Below are 24567 nucleotides of genomic sequence, written 5' to 3' on the forward strand. Positions count from 1 at the left end.
TTTTCCTAGGCTACAGTTATTTAGTCTTTAAAATTTTGTGAGTCTAATTTCATTTAGATCAATTACTCTAGTATACTTTTCACTATTTTTCAGTATAGATTCATTTGTTAAAGGGTTTAAATCTAGAAATGTGTAAAATATGAATTCCTTAATGAAACGACCAACTCAAAGTTAGCGCATGTATTTCCATGAACTTTGCATAACCCTTTGATAACAACAAAGGGATTAATTATAGATTTTCCCTTTTGACTTCTTACTTTCATGTCTAGCCAGTGATAACATGGACAACATTGATGTACTAAAAATTCTCTTTTTAAAATTTAGTCCACAGACTCAGCTTGGACTCTCTTTTGGGAATTTGGTTCATTCACTAATGATTAATAGCCTTCTTAAGTGGCAGAATATTCACCAGGAAGTTTTCACTAAATGAAATATTGATTTGGCCCTTGCCTAGGAAGAGCCCAGCTGGAAAAACTAATCTTGAATCTCTCGGTATTCTTAGACTTCACTTTCAGCATTAATCAACTTGTTACAGCATGTTCTAATATATTCATCATAGACGATGAAAAGTCTACATTTTGAATTTAAGGCCAACTCCTGTGCTGCTATCTTATAGAGATCTAAAGACTGTTCCTTAGATAAAAGAAAATCTTAAAATATATCAGCAGTTGCTACCTGAATATTAATTATGTAAAATCACAAATTCAAGGCATTGTTACATTCCTAAAGATCTAAGGAAATGTTTACAACTGAAGAACTTCAAATGTTCTAAAATAAATCATTCTGATACTTTTAAAAAGAAAGATAATGAAGGGAGCATCCACTATTACTAATGTAGAAACTCAGACCCCATGGACCACATTCCATTTATTCTAATAGGTAAACTTTTGCATTTAATTACATTTATATCAGTACCCATTTCAAAAACTAACATTTTATGATAAAAGCATATTTTATGCCCTGATGATCCATTTTTCCATATCAACAGTTTCCACATATTTCTTCTGCATCAACAAAGAACAAACCTAACGTACTAGATTAGCTTTAAACACATTTTCTCTTTATTATTTTGGATATAGGGATGCATAAATGCTCATTTTATTATTGGAAATATGCTTATGGTAAAGTATATTTACCAGTCCATAATTGTAATAGGACAAACTGTTGTTTTGCCTATAGGATTATTTTGTTAAAATGTGAAAATTACTTTGTCCTAAATTGTTTCTGATAAAAAGCTAGTATTTCTCTGAATATGTATGCAGTCACCAGAAAAAGTGTTTTGAGAATAGTGTTCTAAGGAAATTCCATATCATTTATGTAAATCAGTCAGTAATCACATCCCTGTGATATAACTATCCCAAAACGTCAATTTCTCATTTCATGTAATGTATTTTTCTGCTAGTATTGAATTGGCTACTGTGCTACAAATTTTGTACTTTATTTTTCTGGGAAACTTAAAGCACTTTGCAAACAATCAGAATTTTTGAGATTTTTAGTCTTCAGATTTAAACCTGAGCAATCACTGATTTTATTATACTATGTGGATTTTTTTGTGTCTTCTGAATGCACTGATTCTTAAAAAATAAACAAGAAAGGTGATATTTAAAAAATACATATCTCCCAACTGATTGGCAAAGTCTTAAGTATCCTCAGAGATACTGTAATGTGCTTTTGAATTGTATCTTGATATAAATGCAGTCAGGAACACACTGTATTCTGTTTACTTAACCCCATGTGGGTAAATGTGGTTGTTTATAATTTGGCAAACATCGGTAGCATTAAGTCTAAAACCCAGGTTTAAAACATATGTACTGTACTCAAATCTTAGTATTCTAAATCTTTATGAGAAAAAAAAACAAGACTTATCTATTTCTTAACATTGTGAAGTATCTTATAATTACTTTGAAGAACAAACTTAATTGCTTTCCCTCTTAAGTACTGGTAAAAGGAAAAATATTGAGTTTTTGGGGGGAAAGGAGATGAAGAACATGTTGGGTAGTAACAATCTTTACTCTCAATAAAGAGCTCTGGTGTTCTTTTGGCTTTCCTTCAGGAAGGTATATTTCTCTTCATGATTATTTGTTTACTTCTAAAATTATGAAAATTATAATTATACACATATAATTATGCTTTCTGAATTAGTCATATCTGTGTGTTTTAATCATTATCGGTCACATCCTTCATAAAGAGAAAATAACAAAATTTTAGTTTACAACTGTGTTTATATAAATCAATGTTTTCCACCCTTACAGAATAGATAGAAGGACTAACTGATTCTGAGTATGGAATTCTCATTTGCATCTTACCATGTTGGTAATCATACTTCATCATCCTTTATTTAGTATTCAGGAACTGTTACTTTCTCTTTCTTTAACTAATAAAGTTTAACTTTTACATAGTTACTGGCTAACTGCAAGATGAGAATCCCATCTCCACACAACCATATCATCCCTCACTATTAACATTGTACACTAGAGAGGGTGACATGGGTACATCATGATGATGACCATCTTCTCCAGGGAATAGCTGTCATATATATGCATTATTTAGTGCAATGTCTATTTTGGTCTGCTGCTTATTTTTAATCAGCATGTGAATTTGCTTATTGCTGACTATTAACTCTTCTGTGTGTATTTTAGATAGCAGCCCCTTATCAGATATGTTTTGCAAATATTTTCTCTTTGCCTGTGGCTTCTTTTCTCAACTTCTTGACCTTGTATTTCAGAGTACTAATTTCTAGAATTAAGTTGTCATACCCAAGGTCGTGCAGGTTTTTTCCTATTTTAAAGGTTTTGTAGTTTTGCATTTTACAGCTAGGTCTGTGATCCATTTTGAGTTAGTATTTTATGAAGTATGTAAGTTTTCCTAGATTTCTACCTTTTATGTGGATGATTAGTTACTTCAGCACCGTTTTTTGAAAAGATAGTATTTGCTTCATTGCACTGTCTTTTTTTTTTTTTTTTGCAAAAATAATCACATTATTATGTTTATGTGAGTCTATTTCTGGCCTGTTGTTTTAGCCAATTTTCTCTCATTGCTGAGAAAAAAATACCCATCACCCAAAGTTAAGGAAGGAAAGGTTTATTTAATTCACAGTTTGGAAGAGTCAGTTCATAATTAGCTGGCTCCAAGGCAGAGTGGAATGGCAAAGGAGCAACCAGTCATGTTGCAGAAGACAGATAAAAAAAAGGAGGACCACAGAAAGAAGATTCTTTTTGACTCTCATATTGTATACAGGCTGCACAGCCTAGGGTGGGTATAGCACTCACATCCTTAATTCCAGCATTAGACCATGAATCAGTTACAAACTCTAGAAGCCTACCCCCATGACTGCATGAGGCTTTGGGGGGACATCCAGACACAAACTAAAACATTTCACCCCTGGTTCCCCAAAGCGTTATGCATATCCTTTATGTAAAAAGTGTTTTAGTCCATCTCTAAGAGTTGCCAAAGCTCCAACAGTTTCAGCATTGCTGAAAAGTCCAAGTCCCAATTCCTCTGAGATGTAAGGCAAATTCTTACTTATGAGTCCCTATACAAATGTAAAGAAAGTTAAACATTTCCAACATTCAATGGGATAAGATAAACATTACCATTCCAAAAGATAAAATGGGAATATAAAGAATTGGGATCAAAGCAAGTCCAAAATGCAGCAGGGCAAATATTAAGTTCTGTAGTTCCATTTAGCACATCCCAAGCAGTCTGTGGCGAGTTTTGACTTCCAGAATGTTTGCCTAACTCCACCCCTACCTCACTTCAAGTGGTTGTAGCTTTCGAAGCTTCCCTCTTGGGCCCTCTTTGCTTCCTCCTTGCAGGTTTCCTCAGATGTCCATGTTCCTGGCTTCTCCAAACTTCTGGGGTCTCCATTGCACCTTTGGCTTCACACTCACAGCTTCACACATTGCTCTCTCAGGAGCACACTGCCCGGCCTCCCAGGCCTTCTTCTGAAATCTGGGTGGGAGCCTTTTAACCTCAGAATTCTTATATACTACTTGTACCTCAAATCAGCACCACATGGTTGATGCCATGGTCTGCTGCCAGCTGGAGCAGTAGCCAGGCTTTCCTTTCTCTTGACTGTAGGAGTCAAGTGCCTGGATCACTGGGAACTCTGAACCTGATTCTGACTAACAAATTCTCTATGCCACTGCCATTCTGGAACTGAAGATGGCTGTCATTGTCATTCTGGAATGTAGTGTGGTTGCAGCTATTCTACAGCATTGTACTTTGTGGTTGTCTCCTCAAGGCAAAACCTTTCACTCTTGCAGTTTTGAGGCCCCAAAAGTGGACATGTGTTGCTTCTTGTGATGCCCCCAAGCCATCTTTTCTATCTTTCTGTTCCTTCTCAGAAATGGAGATCAAGATCATCTTATCTTTATCTTTGCAATCCATAGCTTTTTTGGAGTTTCCTTTCCAGCCAAACTTATGTTTTATTTTTTTTTGAAAAGAATAAAACCAAATGAGGGAAAAAAATGGAGTCATTCAAAACAAAAGGATGGACTTAGTACATAATTTAAAACCACAATACAAGGTGATCTACAATGATTACAACATTTTAAATCATCTTACGCTTTGCTCTTGATTAACAACATAAATCTGGCTAAAAAGCCCCTAACAGCAGCCATATCAGAGCCTTAACATTCAACTGCCTTGAAATTACTTCTGCCAGATTAATTAGTTTACTGCCCTTAATCTTAGTCTCTAGCAAAGACTCTGGACTGAGCAAAATGCTGACAAACTTTTGGCCAAGCCATAACACACATCAACTGGACTCCAACAACCAATGTAGTCCTTCTTTCCAGCAGAAACCTCCCAAGACTGATCTTTACCAGGAGGATGTCTGTCAGGCTTTTGGTATTCTGAGCTCTGACCAGAATCCCCCATACATCACAGCCTAAGGCATTTCAGCTCTACTCTTTCAGGAGACATCTCAGAACCTTCCCACACTCTTCCCAGAAGTCATTCCTAAAGGCTGTTCAATCACATGGTCAGTACAGTCATAGCAACCAACCCCCTTCTCTGGTACAAATTATCTCTTGGTCACTTTTCCTTTACTGCTGGCTGGAGAAAATACCTGATGCCCAAAATTAAGGAAGGAAAAGTTTATTTAGTTCATAGTTTGTAAAGGTGTCTGTCTACAATTAGCAGGCTTCAAGGCAGGTACCACATGGCAGAAGGCAAAAGTTCATGGTGACAGAAAACAGAAAAAGCAACACGAGCAATAAAGGAGGAGTATGGAGAGAAGATTCTTCCTATCCCTTATACTATATATAGGCTACTCACCCTAGGGCAGGGGTAGCTCTCACATCCTAAATTCCAGCATTGGGTCATGAATCAGTCACAAACTCTAGAAACCTGCCTCCATGACTGCATGAAGCTTTGGGGGAACATTTAGACACAAACGATAACACCTATATATTCTATTGATCCTTTTTTTTTTCTTTTTTTCCAATACCACACTGTTATTATTAGTGTAACTTCATATTCAAGCTAGAAACTTGTTCGTACTAACATTCTGACTTTGTTGTTTTTTCTTCGCTATTTTGCTAGCTATTCTGGGTGTTTGATTGTGGGTCTATATAAATATAAGAATTACCTTACTAATATCTAGAAAATACCTTAATGAAATTTTGGAGATTGAGTTGAATATAAAAGTCAATTTAGAAAAAACTGATATCTTGACAAAACTGAGAATAATTAAATGTATGTCAGGAGCTCTAAAACTTGCTTTCTAGATGACAGAATGATCTTAATTGCTACACAAATTTAACTGTCATTTTCTTTGCAAATCAGTGTTCCTGAGACACATTTTGGGCTTATTTATGTGACACATATGGATGATTTTAAACCTAAACTTCCATTATCAAGATTATTAACTTTATTTTCTGTTTCCAATAGGAATTCTCTACTTAAAATGTTACCTACTGTAAGAATCTTCAATGGTGATGTGCTAAGCTCTTACTCAGAAATCCACATTGAAGAGCACTGTCCTCTAGAGTTAGGACAGTTGCTGGTACTTTGTCAGACCCAGATTCAAGAATTCCATTTACTAGCTGAAACCTATTTCACTAGAAAAGGGTAAGAGTGTTATCTTCTTCTTGGGTTTAAAATAAAAAACATGGACTGGGGGTATAGCTTAGTGTAAGAGCACTTATCTAGCGTATTTTGATTTTTTTTTTCTTTCTTTCTTTCTTTCTTTTTTTTTTTTTTTTTTTTTTTTTTTTTTTTTTTGTCTTTTTGATATGGGATCTCACTGTGCAGTTCAGGCTAGCCTTAAACTTACTTTGTAGCCCAGGCTGGCTTCAAACTCAAAACAATCCTCCTGCCTCAGCCTCCTGAGGGCTGAGATCACAGATGTGCCCCTCCATGCCTGGCTTTTATTTTGATATTTTGGCTAGCATAATAATTATGTTCTTGCTTATAAGTAGTATGTTTTGGGGAATGGTGTGCCTTTAAAGAAATCTTAGAAATCTTCCTTTTTATCTTAGAAGTACATTAACATGTGTATTGAAAAAAATTTCATATATATATATTCTAATATTCTATGTAACATAAATGAAATCATGAGGATAGTTTCATGACATAAGCATACCTTCATTCTATTAGTCATCAGTCATATCATCAGTGATTACTATGGAGAAGAATTTATCTTTGAAAAAAATCACATATTAGCATAAATGAAAATTAGGTAAATAAAAATTTTCACTGACATGAGCAAATTTTATAAAAACACATAATGCATATAATGTATTAAAATGTCGTATTGTGCATGTATTAGATTTACATTTAAGATACTATGGAGCCATGAGGGAAGAAAGCAGTCCTCCCTTGCCTGTGTTCGGAGGAAAGTATCTGAGTCATAGTCAAATAAAATCTTAATTCTTTACTTCTAAATACATAATAGTGAGTGGATTATAATTGATCTTTTTATACTTTTAAATTAAATTTCTAAATTTTAAACTTGCATTTCTCTAGAAAATGTAAATATAAAAGGAAAAACTTTTCACAGTTTTTCATTTATATCTCTCCTTTATGACTGTAAAAATAATATGTGCTTCTTAATGTCTAAACTTAATTAGTAAATTTTGTTGCTATTTATACATTCTTGCATGCTTGTCTTATTGAATTATTTTTCAACTTAAATATTTTTGAATATAGTCTATTCATATTAAAACAGATCCCACTGCTTAAAATTTAATTTAAATTTTTTAAGAATGTTCAGTATTAAGATTATTTACATATGTTAAGATTATTTACATAAAGATTATTTACATATATTTTTGTGAAAATCTAAATTAATATTTCTTTGCGTACATGTAGTAATATACAACTTTGTTTTGTACAAGAAGGATCCTTGAAATCTCTTATACTGAAATTTAGTTTTTTAACATGGGGCATAAAATTGAGCCCTTTGAACTATTTATTGTTACTGCCATGCAAGTTTCATTTTAGTTTTGATATTAGAAAGTAGACTACTTTTTGTGTTTAATGTATAAATACTACTGGATTCAATATGTAACCAGTAACATTTGGTACCCATGTTTGTACTGAATATTTTCTGCTTCATTATCCAACAAAATGTATGAAACAGAAAATTTCAATAGAAAATATTAAAAATATATCAGGGAAACCTACATTGATATGTAATAATTGTTAATTATTTTAGATAATCACTATCTATTTTTATATTTCTAAGAAATAATTATAACTTTCTGTTTGTTTTCTAGAGTTTATCATTTTTAAACTATATATATAATATATGGATATATTACATTGTTACAGAACAAGAGAAATTTAATTTCTGACTATATATAAAATATAGCCAGAAAACTATAAGTGAAAATTTAAATAAATTAGAAGTAAAAGAAAATAATTAAAATGTTGTTAAGATTAAGTCTCATCCATTTGCAAAGTCATTTTCATTCGCTATTGGGAACATCAAATCTTATTAACATGAAAACCTGATCAATTATGTAAGTCTACAAGTTAGAAATGAAACAAATGTTCAAGAGAATCTCAAGCATTTATGTCTTAAATTATTTGAATTCTCTTTGCAGTGAAATAGTTTTCCAAAGAAAAATGGAAATAAAAACTTTCCCATAATACACATTCTTTGTTTAAAAATCCAGTACAAATATTTTGAGTGGCAACAGTCAATGTAGAAAGTACTTTTAACTTTACTTCATAACTTTTCCAAATTTAGGCAGCCATAATTTCTGATGTTATGGTAGTAAAAGAATGAATTTTTCTCATTTATTTGTTCCAAAAATATCTTGAATAAAAATGGTTCTAAAACTCCCAGACATTTTGTCTGGACTAACAGATCTAAATTAACTAAGCATTTTCAAATTGCATTCAAAATGAGAACATTTTTGGTATAGATAAGTAAAACCAATCTATAATGAATGCTGCAGTAAAGTTTAATGTTCATTTTAGGAATAAAGCAAAATTTACTTTTAAAATCATATATGTTGATATAATTCTTATTGTGAAATGTTCTTCCCCTTTTTTGTTAAGGGATGCTTTTACCTTGGACACAGCAGAAAACGTCTATCGTTACTTTAAGAAACTGATGACCCTTAGTAATAAATACAGATACCTACATGAGCAGGGGGATGTGAGTATCACTAAGAAAGATGAAGCAAGCACTCAGCAAAACCATCTGGCCCCTGCATGCAGTAACAGCGCCCTGCAGAGTGGGGCCTTCCTTCCTTCTGCAGGGAGACACACTGCTGACTCACCAAATATTTCTGAGACATCGATAGACTCTGGCTTTAGTCACTCTCTATTGAGCCAGTCCTCTGTACATAAAGGTTTAGAAGAAAGAAATCTGGAAAAATTAGTACACCAGAAAAGACAAGATACCAAGACAAGCAGTATTACCACCAAAAGGAACCCATTGGTAGAAACAACAATGACAAATTCTCTGCTGTGGAATTGCCAAAATACTGAACACAGTGACAAAATGTAAGATATATACACACCTTTTCCTTTATATATGTTATGTTTACTATTTTTAATAGATGATCTTTGTCAATGGTACCAAATAATACCTTGGTAAAGATTTAAATCACTGAAATGTTTTATACTGATTCCCTTAATCGTATGTGCACAAATTACTGTCACAGTGCAGATTAATTTGGTTGTATTTTGACTGGTAATTTCTAATATTATTTAATTTAAAACAAGTAATGAGAAATTATTTTTCTCCTCTATGATGTGTGAGTAAATTACTCTCAAGGAAATAAAATATTGCATTCTAAAATAGAAATTAAGACATTCTGAATAATCAGGTAATTTTATCTTTTAAAAATGTACCTGTGCACATGCTCATTATTTTCTTATTGATCTAGAAAACATCTAATAAATGAATGGGCCACTATTTGAATGTATGACCTATAATTTTCTTTGGCATAACAGTTCTGTGAGGCGGGGCAACATTCTCTGTGATTAAACACATAATCCACCTCACAACTATTACCCATTTGTAAAAAAGCGAATCTCTGGCTTTAATTGTTTATTGAACCAGCAATGACTGGCTTTTACTTTGGTTTGTCAGCTTCTTGGTCTTTGTGTATCTGTGGCCTCAGTGTTGAAACAACAAGAAAAAATATCATCCAATTCAGGCTGTCTCATGCTGGATAAGGCAGACATCCTGCTCTTACTCTGGCTTTTCTCAAGCGTTATCACTGCTAAGTGCTCACTTTTTCTGTGAATTATGTTAACTAGTTTGATACCTTAAAACTAACATTTATTTCATATTTTAAAATGTTTAACATTTATTAAAAGTGGCTTTAATATTTCCTGATTTATGTTTCAGTAATTAATTCCATTGTTTTTGCTCCAGCTGTTGCCTGTTGAGAGTTCATATACATTTGGCACTTCTTAATCAATGATAATAAAATTTTAAATTATGATATTAAATATACATATACATATATATATATATATGACCTAAAAATAGAGGAAAAAGAAAATGTATATCCACCTGGTAAACCTTGTTATTTGGGTATTCAGTAAGATTTGTTTGCAATTATACTGGAGTTTCCTAAGCAAGATTTATATGTACTCCTGTGCACAGGACATTTTTTGTACAGTATTGTTTCTGATAGAAAAAATTAAGAATGATGATAGAGTTCTTTTTTGTGATGTGGAGAGTATGTTGCACTTAGAGGAACCTCAAGTCAGCTAATTTCCTTGCTTTTTGTGTGGGAAACAACAGTTCATCTATGTGTGTCACTAAATATTCCTCACTGATCTCTTGGCTTTCTTTGGTAAGTTTTGATATTAGGCTAAAGTGTTCATGAAGTGGATGGCTTTAGAAGAATTTCACATTCTCATCACTGTACTGTACTGTACTATACTGTAGAGAAATATAAGATATGAGGTTGAATATAAGCCTTTCAGTTTTACTACTTGTACAATGCAAATGTTCTTTTCTGGCTTTTCTTTTCCCTTTACTGCCCTAAATACCGAATATAGTATTTATGCACTAAATAGTACCTTATCTATTTTTGTGGAAGAGATGAGGAATGAATGGATAATTACATGGCCAAATGTGAATTTAGAAAGTTCTGTTTGTACTAGGAAGAGGAAATGATTTGTTGGAGCATGAATATTTCTTCCAAGTACTACAAGTGCAAGTAGTTTATCTTAGACCAGAAGTTTTAGTCATCAACTTCAATTTTCTATTCATAACAAATAGATTAAAAGCTTTCAGTGTCAGTAGATAAAATGGTGCTGATGAGGATAATGATATAATTAATAATAATTACAAATTTAAGCGACTATAGATAATAATAGCTTCATTTCTTTTTAATTTCAAACAAATGTATAGGAGAAATATGTATGGTTCTGTGTCATAGTTTATTGTGTAATTCCACTTTGTTTTAAAACAAATATACAGATACGTAAGAGTGGACAAAAATGCATTAGGTTTGATAATTATAAAACTATTGAAAACTATTTCATGGGAACATTGGAGAACAGAATTTTTACATTCAAACTCAGGAATTTGAAAAGTTACCAAGACAAAATATTTGACACTTAAACTATACTGGTACATTGATAATATATATTCTTATAATAATATGTTTGGGGAAGGAAACATCATGGTGAAACATACTGCGAGCTAACAATCCGTGTGCATTTTTATCCACATTTGCTATTGCTGTGCAGCCTGCTGGGATATAGAAAACACACAGTGCTTACTGATTCAGTACCTGAAACTGGCACATTGAGGTGGGTGAGAGATGTTAGATTTTACTCCTGGCCTCATCAGAATAGGATTCAAGTATTTGGTGGTAGATAGGGAGAAACGAGAAGCTGCTGACAACCTAGTAGGGCCTTGCCTCTTGCTGTAAGGAAGGCTTCCTTTTACTTCCTCTCCAAAGCTCTTGCCCCACACTACAAAGGATCTCTCCTATCCTTGTTGATTGAAATTACTCCTATACTTATCTCCCCTCTTGTGCATCATCCAGTATCCTCCCACCAATTTCCTCAGTATCCTATCGAATTTCTGTAGTATCCCCTTTATATAAACAAATTCCTTTGTACCCAGATCTTCCTCTGGATGTGAGGATGTGACCTATTCTCACATTCAGATTGGAAGGTTCCTAGTTTTTATTTCTATGATTGTCTTTAAAAGAAGGGGTCTTGTTTTTCAGTGACACTGTACGTGATGCATCTAGCTGGCAAGAATCTCTTATCTACCACTGTGTATTCATATATACTAAAAATGTTTTCTTTTCTCCTTTTCATAGTATGGCAGCTATGGTGATCCAGGCATACTGGCGTGGTTATGTTGTACGCAGACAGATTAATTTCTCTACAAGGATACAGAAAGTTACAACAGAGCCCCTGCCAAATTCCTTCAATAATCAGACTATTCTAATGAAAGAAAAAAGAAAAAATATTATGACTATCCAGGAACAGAAGGAGAAGGCTGCTGTTCTTATTCAGGTTAATTTTAATCTTTTGCTAGCATGGTTAATCATGAAAGGTACATTAATCATCTTTCTCTGAGTTATTCTGGACAAAAACCTACCCTCAAATCTTAGTGATTTACAATTACATGGATTTATTTTATTTTAAACTTTTATATTTTATTTTATGACATGTAGGCTGCATGTTAACTGTAGCTTGGCTTTGGTTCTACTTAGCATTTAGATTGAAGAAATAGTCTTTGTATCTGAAAGAGTATTTTTATGACTGTGGGTCAAGCTGAACTACACAATCATATTTGAAAGTTATTAACCATGTCATTTGTCAATTTGGCTAAAATCCGACTTGCTAAAGTTGTCTCATCTGGTATAATTAACAGCTACTTGCAGAAGTATCTTTTCAAAAATTCACCAAAATTTTAAATTTCTTAAAATACTCATTTCATTTAAAAATTCAGAAATCAAGAAATGAATATATTTGACTCAATATAACCAGATTTTTTTTTTATTTTAAAAAGCAAGACAGACAAAAGGATAGAAACAATATATAATTTCAAAAAGTAGTAGGAAATTAACACTAGTTAATGTATTTCATATTGTTATCTTAGGAGTAGTTGTTCAGGTTACAAGATTCAGGTACAAAAAATGATCAACTAGTCAAACAATGAAAGATATTGAAATGAATATTAACTTATTCACATTCATTTATTCATTTATTAACTTAGTTTTTTCCCTTACATTTGTCAGACACTATTGTAGGCCTAGGAAATAAAACTACACAAAACCTTACAAAAATGCCTTCCAGTGTGGAGTTTATATCCTGATGACAGAGCCAAATAAACTAAATGCAAACATAAAGTGAAGGTCTGTGGAAATTCACAGTATTATGCTTGGATGAATGATAGTAACCAAACAAAAAGATCAGCAATTCGTTCCATTCATTAATCAACTTTTTTTTATGTGAAAATCACACTAGCTTATATTCTGTTGGAGATACAATTAGTTGATTTATTAGGAATAAAAATCAAGAATAAATATAAAGCAGGGCGCTATTGAAAGAAGTTTTTAATTTTGCATAGAATAGACATGGAAGACCAGAAAAGTTGATGCTATCATGAGCTACTCAGCCATTGGGTATCTGGAAGAGAACATGGCAGACAAAGTCATGTCAGCTTCAAAGACCCGGATGTAGGAGCATCCCTACAATATTTAAGAAGCAGCATAAGCCCGTGTGACTGGAAAATAATACAGGAGAGACAAATAGTATTTTAAAGTCATAGGTCATTGTGAAGGAGTTGATTTTTTCCTCCTATAATATGAGAAGACATGGAAGGACTTTGAAAAGTGAGCTGATAGATTCAAGTTCACTTTCTATTACAACTACATTTCAAGATGAGTGGCAAAAGATTTAGCTGGGGGCTAGTAAAATATTGAGAGAAAATCATGGCAGAGTCCAGGATGAGGGGTTGAAATGATTGGATATTACATCCCAGACTATGTACTAAGTTAATGTAAAAGTTAATGTAAAAATTATGTATATGTATTTAAGAAATAGAAAGTGGTAATATTAGTTATGGTTAAGTGTTTATGAAAGGTGGACAGAATTCAGGGGTGCTTCCTAGTTATTTTTCACAAAGGAAAGGATAAAGTTAATATTGAGAAAAGACATCTTTTTTCTCTCAGGCTCCCGGTTCTTATTAGTAAGGACATAATTTTCAAGATAATTATCTTTGCTATTGCTCTAATGAATATACCTAGTATTTTAGTTTAGATTTATTGTACTCTTTCTGAAAGCAATATATAGAAAAAGCCTGACACACTAGTGGTAAGAATAAGGGGTGACAATTGATTCAAAGAAGGTTTAAGATAAACAAACTTCGTTTACTATCTCCAAATATTGTTCTGCACAAAGAATGTAAATATCCAACCATCCAAGCTCCTATTATTATTGGGTGAGCAGTACATTTCTCAGCAGTAATAGTAAATGGCTATTAAACTTTTGTTTCACTCCTTTTAATAAAGAAAAGCTCATTACTTTATGAAGCTGTAGTTTGATGGCTGATATCTTTATTAGATCGCCTTTGGTTGACCATCTTAGTATCTATAAAAGGAAGCATAATTCTTTCTTTTTAACGTATGGCAACTCTCTTCTGTTGTACATCGTGGTAGTGAAGTTGCTACATTCAAAGTCGTTTTCTCTTGCTCATGGTATAATCATCTAGTTTCTTAAGCCACTCAGTTTAAGATATAAATTTTAGAATATCTAAACATCTTAAGAGGTGCAGAGCATGACAAAAAAGAAAGCCTTGGCTTTAGAAAGATCGAAATGCAGATTTCACGGAGGTGCTAGACAGAGAATTCATGGTCTTCTTCCTACTAGCCAGGTAGATGTCCCCGCTTCTCTTGCAGTTTATTGTGGCCTTCTTTCTAAGTTCTGGTTATTAGAATGTGAATGAAAAATGGCTGCACCTCCTCCTTATCTGCCCTGGAAAGCCTCCCTCAAGATATACCATATTATATTTCTTTTCCTTGCTTGGAATGCAAAGTCTCGGGAGCATTCTTGGAATCTATTCAAACTGAAGACTGAGAAGTCTCAGTGTTTGACCATTTCATGTTAAAGCATTGTCAGTGTTGGTTATACAATCTAAAAAGAAACCATTTTTGGAATTATTACACATGTTTGGATCTATCTATTACTGCATAAATTTAAATATTTTACAGGATGAAATTCCAGGCCAGATATGAAGGAAATGAAAGCAATATATATATATATATATATATATATATATATATATATATACATGTACATATATTTGTACATGATTTCGTGATACTAGAGCAATGACAGATCACATTGCAGTGAGATTTCCAAAAGAACCAGAATATTCAAAGGCTATGCAAAGAAACATGATCAGAGATGGGTGATAGATTTTTATTTTTTTATTTAAAGAAAGAAAAAAAAGCAAAATAGAAAAGAGTAAAATAACACAAAATTCAACAAGAAAAATTAACACTAAGGAATTTCTAGTTGATACATATTGTCATCTTAGAAATAGTTGTTCAAGTTACAAAATCACAGCATAAAAAGTGGATAGACCCTCAAACATTGACAGTGCAAGCCATTCTGTTCCATGATCCAACAAAAATTTAACAATATGATAATCTATCTTACACATCTATACATACAGTTATATCCTTTAGAGCACTTGGTGATAGATTTTTAACAAGTGTGTGATATGTTCTGAATGGTGATACTTAGTGGTAGTTGAAAGAAGAAAGTGATGCCAGATGTATTCAATGGTGGGAGAATTGTCTTGCTGTAAGTTGAATATGTAAAGAGATGAATTAATTGCAGATGGATCAATGGTAAAAAATGTCTTCCTTTTGACCAAAGCAAGAAAATTAGAAAAATAATCTGAATGTTACCAACACTCTTATGTTACTGTTATTTCCAATAAATTGAATAAAGATGCCTGGAACATGCATATCTGACCTTACATACATTCAAGAGGGAATTATGTGTTGGTGTCACATGAGAAAAACACACATTGCAGGCTTTGTAGGAGTTTCTGCCCTGATGGTGATTTGGGATAGACAAGCTGTGAGTCATAATGCATTGATCTGGTGAATCATGTTGTGAATATCTACAGGTTGTACTTTCTAGTCCCTTCATTGTTATATACCTAATCTTGTTATAATTATAATCATAAGCAAGCGAGTGCCAATGCAGAAGTTGATGTTAGAAACAATAACCCAGGGAAATAAAATATGTCTCCTTAATTCTTAGAACCTTGCAAGACAGAGTCAGTGAGAAAGGGATGCAAAGGGTCAGGAGATCTTTCCACTTACTGTGCTAGGATATTAGGGTGCCACATTCTCAGAGGAAGCCAGGACCCAACAGAAAATATATACCCCAGTAAGACAATCTAAAAAAGAGGACTGTACGTTTTATTCTTTATCTGTTATATTATATCAAATATTGAATAATTTTTAAGTGCTTTTACTGAATTTCAAAATGAAAGAGGTGAAAAATAGTCTGTAATAACCATTCAGCTTTATGAGACAAAAAAATTAAGAAGGCAAAAAACTGATAATATTCTCCAAAGTAAGTTAAAAAGAAGAAAGCTACTTTCTTAAAAAATACTTTTAATTTTGCTTCTTAACTCACAAAAATGTTCTCTTTTTTCTTTGTATGATTTAATAAAATCATAATTCTTGTCTGTATCAATACCCTTTGCTCCTCATGTTAGGAGAATCTTGAAGTTTCTTGAGAAGTTAGAAATTGTTCATAATGTTTCCAAAGAAAGGAATGTTATCTGTACTGTGATTTCTTTTAGCAATCCTAGTGATCAAAGTCAGAGCCTCTACACTGAGCTACATCCCTACCCCTTTCAAAAAAATTATTCTTAATTTTGAGACAGGGTCTGAGCTCAGGTCAAACTTGTGATCCTTCTTCCTCTTCCCAAGCAGCTGGGATTACAAGAAGGTGACACCATGTCTGGCCCATCGTTCAATTTTTAGAGGAAAAATGATTAGAATTTAATCAGCTGTATTTTTGAACTTTATACAGTGTTTAGTATGTGATTTTCTTACTTGATGAACTAAATAACCAAGCAAATACAATTGTTACATATAAAGGATCAAAGTAATAATATTTAAATAAGTACCCATTATATGATTAGTCATGTCCTAACCACTATACAAAATTTCTAATTAAGGCTATATAGGAATTATATTTTATTTTTATCTTTTTCATTTTATATGTTTTTAAAGTGTTGATAACCTCATAATTGAGTTAAAATTCTTAAGTTGGACAGAAAGACACATGTACCAGTGAAAAGTAGAAAAATCATTTAGACAATAAATAGAGGATACAGTCTGCATGATTCCCAGACCTACCACATATTTTTCCTGGAAAAAGAAGTATCTGTCTCTTTGAGTGGAATTTGAAGTCTAACACATGTGAGAGCAAAATAAATTGTAATTTTTCATAGGGAGTTATAGTGTCCGAACTTAATTCTTCTGTGGTGAGATTGTCTCCGAAGAACATAAAAAAGAGCCTGTTGTGGTAGATGGTGTGGCTTGATTGAAGTAAGTTTTTCACTCCATGTAGAAAAAGATAGATTTGGGGGTATAAGCAGAACACAGAGAATGCTGGAGAGGGATCTGTCTCAGATTTGAAAGCAAAACTTGAATTTTCACCTTAAACCTGTTGGATGAATAGGGGAAAACTAGCCTTTTTACAGCACCATCCCCACCCAGAAGAAGAGGTAAATTACTGCACCTTTTGCTGGAAACCAGGGTTTCTCATGGTTTTCGGAGTAAGATGGGTACAGTGAAAGGCTCATGTAATCATCTCGGGAGTGGAAAAGAACATTCCCACTGTACCTGTCAGAAAAAGAGGCTAAGCACGCGGAGTGTGCTTGCAGACTCGATGCACCATGGTAAAAGCGCTGTAGCTCCTGAGAGATTAGCAATTCCGTGAAGTTCTCTGTATCCATCCGTACCCTCACCCTCTGGGTTCTTCCCAGGACCACACATCTAAGAATTCTGATTTCATATAGTTTATCTGAGTAGTGTAGAACCTTAAATTTATGATCTTTACTTGTTTTTGTTGGTTTGTCCATAGCATTTGTCTAGCATACAATACATTTTTCTTACTTCTTGGGGTTGTTTTTAGTCTTCCACCCTAACAGAAAGGCCACGGATAGAGAATCTCTATGTTTGTGTCATTGCTCACTCATTTATATATAGCATACAATAGACATTTAATAAATTTCAAAATCCATGCTACCTATTACTCTCCCTGATTTGCATATGTATTTTGCAATTAAATTTAGGGCTACAGAATTTTCATTATTTGATTTTATGTTTCATCTGTTTTCATCTTTACGAAATCTTGGTTTTTAATGACATTGATATAATTGTTCTTTTTCTCCTCTTACTCTGTCTTTTAGTGGCGAGGCTGGTGAGTGAGCTTTTGCATCATGTATATATACATGTGGACATAAAGACCTCACATATAAGATAAAAATGGTCTATTTATTGGACAGTGTTGTAGCAATGACATAGGCTTAAAGACTAAGAAGGGATGGGAGAGACAAGGTCTTCAGTTATTTCATATATGCTTTGATTATTTGTTGATATGGGAAAGGTAGATAGGAAGAGGGTAGTAGTGGAGCATGTTAAGTTTTTGGCTTTGGAAGCAGCTTTAGCATTCTGCGATTGGTCCTAAGTAGAGGCAAAAACAGTACAGCTGGTAATTACTCACCAAGGGTTGAGAATTCTGGACTAATTGCTGCCAAGATTGTTATTTAGCTTCCTGGACTCTTGCTGAGGTTATGGATTGCTTTCCAAGGCTGTTTGCTGCAGAGAGGTTGTGGGTGATTTATCTTTTATATATATATATGATAATACTAATATTCTTACTAACAATATAATTATTTAAAGTTGTTTTAAGGTATCTTTTACAGTCAAGTATATCTGTCAAGTGTGTTTCATGAGGTTTTAGTTACATAAACATATTTTAAAATCATGTTAAATAACTTGCTGTGATGATTCTCATAGCTTGAAACATTTTTTTTATATTTAAGATATTGCCTGTTATTAAGATAAGCCTGTTATTAACTTTTGTAATTATTTTAAACACGTGCCTGGTTCCAAAGTCAAGTTCAAGCAAGGAATATTCAGAGAATTCAAGTTTCTAATGCTGTAGATATTACTCTTTTCTGCCTTTATATATCAATATTTTAAAATTAATTTCATGATTTATATCTTTAAATTTAAGCAATCATGTATACTCATGTGTTTATGTAATTTATATGCTTATATTTATGTTATTTTTTCATTGATAAATTATAACATGCAAAATATACTTACTTTTCCTGTCATTTTTGCACTTAAAATATCCTACAGGTCACTCCCTCTCTGTATGTTTTAAAGCTTCACTTTGCTTGTATGTGTAGCCCAGAAACTTTCTATATTCCACAGTTATTAGAGAACCTAAATGTTTTCAGTTTTGTTATTTTGTGCTGCGTTTATTTTTAAATGAAATTAATTAGTTGTTACAGAGCTTGATCCTTCTTCTCTAATGCAGCCATTTGTGGATGTTAACGTTTTCCTAAATGTAGTTTAGCTTACTTTATGTGTAATCATTTGAGAATGAGCAATATTGGTTTTTCTTTGTATCTCTTTCTTCTTTGTGGAGAATGAGTCCTTGGAGGAATTGTCAGATAACTGATTGGTTGACCTACATGTGCAGTTGAGGGAGTTTTAAAGATTCTTTTCTGCTCACCACAAAGAAAGTCTCCTGAGATTCAGATACATGCCGTCCTTTAATTTATCTTGCTGTTTTAAGTGTCACATAAAGTTCAAAAAACAGATTATTGAGCCATTAAACCAAGTTCCAAGATGTTTTATTTTCCTAATGGGATAACACAGAGAATATGTTTTGAGGTTTGGTCTATAACCCTGTATAACATAGTTTAAATTTTTATTTAGGCAATTTGGAAGGGATTTATTTTGCGGAAGAAACTGACAGTAGCACTAGAAGCCATCAAGAAAGAAGAATCTGAAGAAGAATATGAAGAAATAGATTTAAATGATTTTACCTTCGATGAAGTAAGTGCCAACTACCACAAACTAATGTTGTACTTAAAATATTGTACTTTGTGAGCTAAACCAGTTTCTAAGGTGTTCATCCTAGTGACATTAAGTTATAGTTCATTTTTTGTCAGATAACATTTGAGACAGCAACACTACTAGTTTCCTAACAACTTGATTTGCCCTGAAAGCTTGTGGAGTGTGTAAAAGTGGTCACAAAATGATTACAAGAGTGTCTTCTACCCTTTGGTAGATTCTCCAAATGATAACTTAACCACAGTGTGGTAGCCATACTTAGTCAACATTGATACAATACTACTGTCTAATGGACCTGATTGAAGCTTGCCACTTTTTCTCACTAATGTCCTACACTGTATCAGAGTCCATCAAAGATCACAGGTTATTAGTTATCATTTTGCCTTAGTCTTCCTTAAGCTAGAACAACGTCTCAGTTTTTCTGTGTATTTTATGAACTTGATACTTCAGCAGAAATCCCCTCTTCAGCCATGATCTGAATATGTTAGCGGGAGGATCTGGAAATAAACAGTTTGTAAGTTTTAAATTGGGCACAGTGCTGAGTATCACAGTGAAATCTCATGCCATCATTCTTTGTCCTGCTCAGGACCTAAAGCATCCTTCTGTTTGCCATGTCCACACTGCATACAACATGCCCACTGGCCAGTTAGTAGCTATCTCAGTTATATGATCGATGTTGTAGTTCTCAGAGTGCTGTAGTTAAGTAGCCCTAATTTTACTTTTAAAATTGGAGTCTTAACAGTAGCGATGCTGGCAATTTTCTTACACTATTTTGCTATAATCGCTCTATTTTATTGTTATTGTTTTTAATCTCATATGGTGTTCACTTTAGAAATTAAACTTTGTCATAAGTATGCAATAAAAAAAAACACATACGAAAAAGTGAGGGTAGTTACAACTTCAGGTATTCATTGAAAGTCTTGGAACCAATTTCTGGCAAACAAGTGCAAGAGTTAAATGTATTTTTCCAGTTGCATGTGTGTGCATATGTGATACATTAATTATTACAGTATTTTTCAAAATTTAATCAGAAGACAAAATCTACTTTATATATTGTCTTTTTTTTCTATCAGATATAGTTAACTATCACCAAATTTCCTTGCAACACTGAAACATGAATTCATAAGTATTATATCAATGAGTCATTATTCACAAAATCCTATTGTTACCATCTGAATTATTTTCTAGTTATGATTATAGCTTAATCAAAAGGAAGCCTTTAAAAATTCCTCTCTTCTGTTTGGATAGGAAAGCACTTTTGAAACGCAGTGCTAATCAAATATTTCTAGAAATACTGGAATTAATATTTTTAATCTGATCACAGAGATTAAAATTTAAAAATTTACAGCTATTTCATACCCTTTGTTTCCTCAAGCCTCAAATACTTAAAGAAATTAAATGTTTTTTTTTCTGAAATTTCCTTTGTCACAGCAGTATTTTCTCCTTGAGAGAAACATGTTTCTATTTCTACTTAAGAAAAAGATTGTATCTATATTGAGATTAATTATATATTTTAAACCCATTTATATCACACATTCAGAATCATTGGTTTTACTTGCCATTGTTAATTTCTTTCTGATGCTCTTCCAAATTAAATTTAATTTCCTTGATTCTTGAGCAGATAAGTGAACTGAAGCCTTTATCCTTATGGAACAAAATATGTTCACAGTGAAAATACTGTTTCACAATGATGTCTATCAATGAGAGGCCATCTCTTCTTTCTGTATGGTCAAACTGACTAAAAACATATCCAAAATTTTTGAAATATCCACAATAGCAAGAAATTATGAAGATTTTCTTTAGAGTGATCTTTGATGTTTTCTGATATTATGTTCAGTCAGTGCATAGACTATGTAGCTTATTTTGCATATTGATTTTGCATTCAGCCACTTGGCGGAATCACTTATCAGTTTTAATAGATTGTCTTCAAGTCTTTTGAATACTTTGTATACATATTGGTATCAACCAAGAATAGCAAATTGTCTTAATCTTTCTAATTGTCATTTATTTTCCTTATTGTCTCAATTACTTTTTCTAGGATGGGAGGAATAGTGGTGATCATAGCAAACATCCTTTCCTACTTCCTGATTTCAGGATAATACATTCAATATGTTGTCACTATGTAATATTTCTTGGGGCTGACTGAACAAACTCTCTGTGGATTAATGAAGTTACCTTCATTTGGCATTTTTAGAAGTTAAGATGATCATGATAACTAAGATGATGATGATGATTCTGTCACTTGTCACATACTTTCTTTCACATCATATTGATGACTTTTTAACATTAACCTTTGTACTCCTATAACAGACTAATTGAACTATACTGCAGTATCTTTTTAACATATCAATAGATTTGACATGCTAATATTTTTTTAGGATTTTTGTATTTATATGCATGAAAAAGTAAGGTTAGCCTGTAAATTTTATTTCTTGTATAATTTCCTTTGGGTTTTGGCATGACAGTTGTGTTTCTCTTATACATTTAGGTAGGCAACATTTCCTGTACTCCTTTTTTCTGGAAGAGTTTTATGTAAGATTAATACACTTTCTTTAAAATTTGTCTTAACATCTCATATTGGGGAAATGGTTCAAGTAAACTTGAATGTGTATGCTGTTGGAGTTATATATAGTGTTACTAAAGTCTCAATTCCTTCTAGTTTATTAGTTGTATTTTTTAAAAATTAAATCTTTAGAGATTTGTGGGGAGGATGGTTTATGGGTTGAGAGAGGAGGACTAATATTTCTTACTGTGATTATGAGTTATTTTAAATTGGCTTTTAGTTCTGTCAAATTCTTATTCAAAGAGGCTGTTAGTCCTGAGATAATCAGCCTGGATCACTCAGAGGTTTATTTCTATTGACTGGTTATTTTTTGGTTTTTCACTCTTCTTTCCAAGTAATTAATCTTTGATTAAGTATCAAGCTTTATTGATGTAAAATGTAAAGATGCTGGAAGATCTTTCCTTTTAGTTTTAAAAAGATATAACTGTGTTCTGATAAAGAGATATTTTATAAGCAGAGATCCTCGTGAGGCTTATTTTTACCTTTGTTAATGTGTTTTCTATTTTTCTTCTCCATTAGAGTTTGTGTCTCACCTGCATTGATTGTTCTTCATGTCTACAGCTCTATTTTTATGCTTTTTAGAATACCTATAGATATAATGAAGAAGATTGTAATTCTAATTTAAGCTATATTTTCATAGCCAGATTGATAGCTTTATAAATGAATAGGTCAGCCATCAGTGATCGTTTTTAAACTTCTGGGTAATGCTTTTTTTGTAGTGAACAAAAGCAGTAAAATCTTCAACTTCACAGAATTTTCATTTTGCGTGAGGTGCCAGATGAGGAGGAGTACATATATAAACCAAGAGTACTACTTAAATATTGAAACTCACTATACAAATGGCAAACATTAAGCGATAGACCATAGTGCTTAACTGAATCATCACAGAAGGCCTGTATAAAGGATAACTTTTGAATGATGATGTGAAAATAAAGTGCAAAAATGACACTAGAATAATATTACTTGCAGCTAAGTGTAAGTCAAATTTATAAATTTTAAAATAGAAACTCAATGTATTTAGGAAGTTGAGGTGTGAAATAGGTCATGCTGCTCAGTAATGGAGAATAGATAGAGAAAAGGGAAGAGTAGAAAAATGGACAGGAATTAGTTCATATAATACCTAGGAAAAGAGATTGGTGTTAAGAACTTTGAATTGTATTTCATATGAGTAGAAAGCTAGTATTGCATTTTGAATATGGGAGCTAAATATTACAGTATTAGTTATTTTAAACAGATGAGTGTGTCAAGCAGAGTTGATAGTTTGAAAAAGCTCATCATTGAAGCCAAATACTCATATTGTTTTTGTATCGGGTGTTGAACTCATGAACTTGCACTTTCTAGACGGGGTCTTATGCTGCTGAAATAAATCCCCAGCCCTGCAAGCCAGATAGATATTCAAAGGATATTGTTGCTTATTTTCCTTTGCCTTTCTTCACCCATCATCATTTTATTTTAAAATCATGTTATGTTGCCAGGCATGGTGGCACACACCTGAAATCCAGCATGCGGGAGGCTGAGGGAGGAGAATTGCCGTTTGAGACCAGCTGGGGCTACAGAGTGTGCTTAAGGCCAGCCTTAACTACATAGCGAGAATCTGTCTCAAAAAGACAAAAAAAAAAAAAATCATTTTATGTCTTCAGATAACAAAATCAAATGCTAGAATGTGCATTTTTTATTTCTCTCAGATGTTCCTATGTATAAGACCTATCAAGAATAGGATTTATTTCATTTACTTAGGCAATAAAAATAATTGCCTTTTGGGTTATCTTCTAGATTTTTAATATATATTTGTGATGCAATCATATGCAATCTGTTCAAACCTATTGTCTTTCAGCATTCAGCTACTTAATGCGTACAGTATGGCAGGCACCATACTGTTGCTGCCAGGATAACTACATAGGCAGAAATAACATAACTACAAGTACAGAAGCATCAAAAATATTTTCAGTACTTGCAATTACATTTTCTATATGACAGATGTAAAACTGTATTGCTGAATTAACTAGAATCACAAGCCTACAGCAGTCTGCTCCTGCCAAGAAATTTTTCCTTACATTTATGTGACACCTCAATTAGTAGTTACCCAAAGGTAAAGACAAGGACCCTTTTGTTTGAGGGTTTTTTTTTTTTTTTTTGGTAGTACTGGGAATTGAACCCAGGCTCTTTGCACTGTGCTACATCACCAATGCTCTTTAATATTTTTAAATTTTAAAGCAAGTTACCAAGTTGCTGAGGCTCCTACCTCAGCCTCCCAAGAGCTGATATTACTGGCATGCACCACCATGCCTGGCTTTGTTTTTATTTTATTAAGTATAGTTTATTACAATTCATCAAATGACGAGAACTGAGGCATCTGAAATTTTATTCTACATTGAAATCTACCAAACATTCATAGGTGTTGGTAGAAGAAATAGGATTGGCAGGCCA

General features: G+C 32.9%; 1 protein-coding gene across 6 annotated transcripts in view; it reads left to right on the forward strand.

The window, feature by feature from the left end:
• The window catches only part of LOC100732229 (ALX homeobox protein 1), a 233469-nt gene that overhangs the window by 75509 nt on the left and 133393 nt on the right, over nt 1-24567 (forward strand). For all 6 annotated transcript variants that reach the window (XM_063255232.1, XM_063255230.1, XM_063255233.1 and 3 more), the window contains 4 exons: nt 5896-6075; nt 8515-8964; nt 11760-11958; nt 19440-19559. In XM_063255232.1, coding sequence (XP_063111302.1) covers nt 5896-6075; nt 8515-8964; nt 11760-11958; nt 19440-19559 — 949 coding nt within the window. The remainder of the gene's footprint in view (nt 1-5895; nt 6076-8514; nt 8965-11759; nt 11959-19439; nt 19560-24567) is intronic.

Source organism: Cavia porcellus, unplaced genomic scaffold (genome assembly GCF_034190915.1).
Source record: "Cavia porcellus strain 051 isolate PalLab524CR breed Dunkin Hartley unplaced genomic scaffold, mCavPor4.1 scaffold_8, whole genome shotgun sequence".
NCBI classification, from domain to species: Eukaryota; Metazoa; Chordata; class Mammalia; order Rodentia; family Caviidae; genus Cavia; species Cavia porcellus.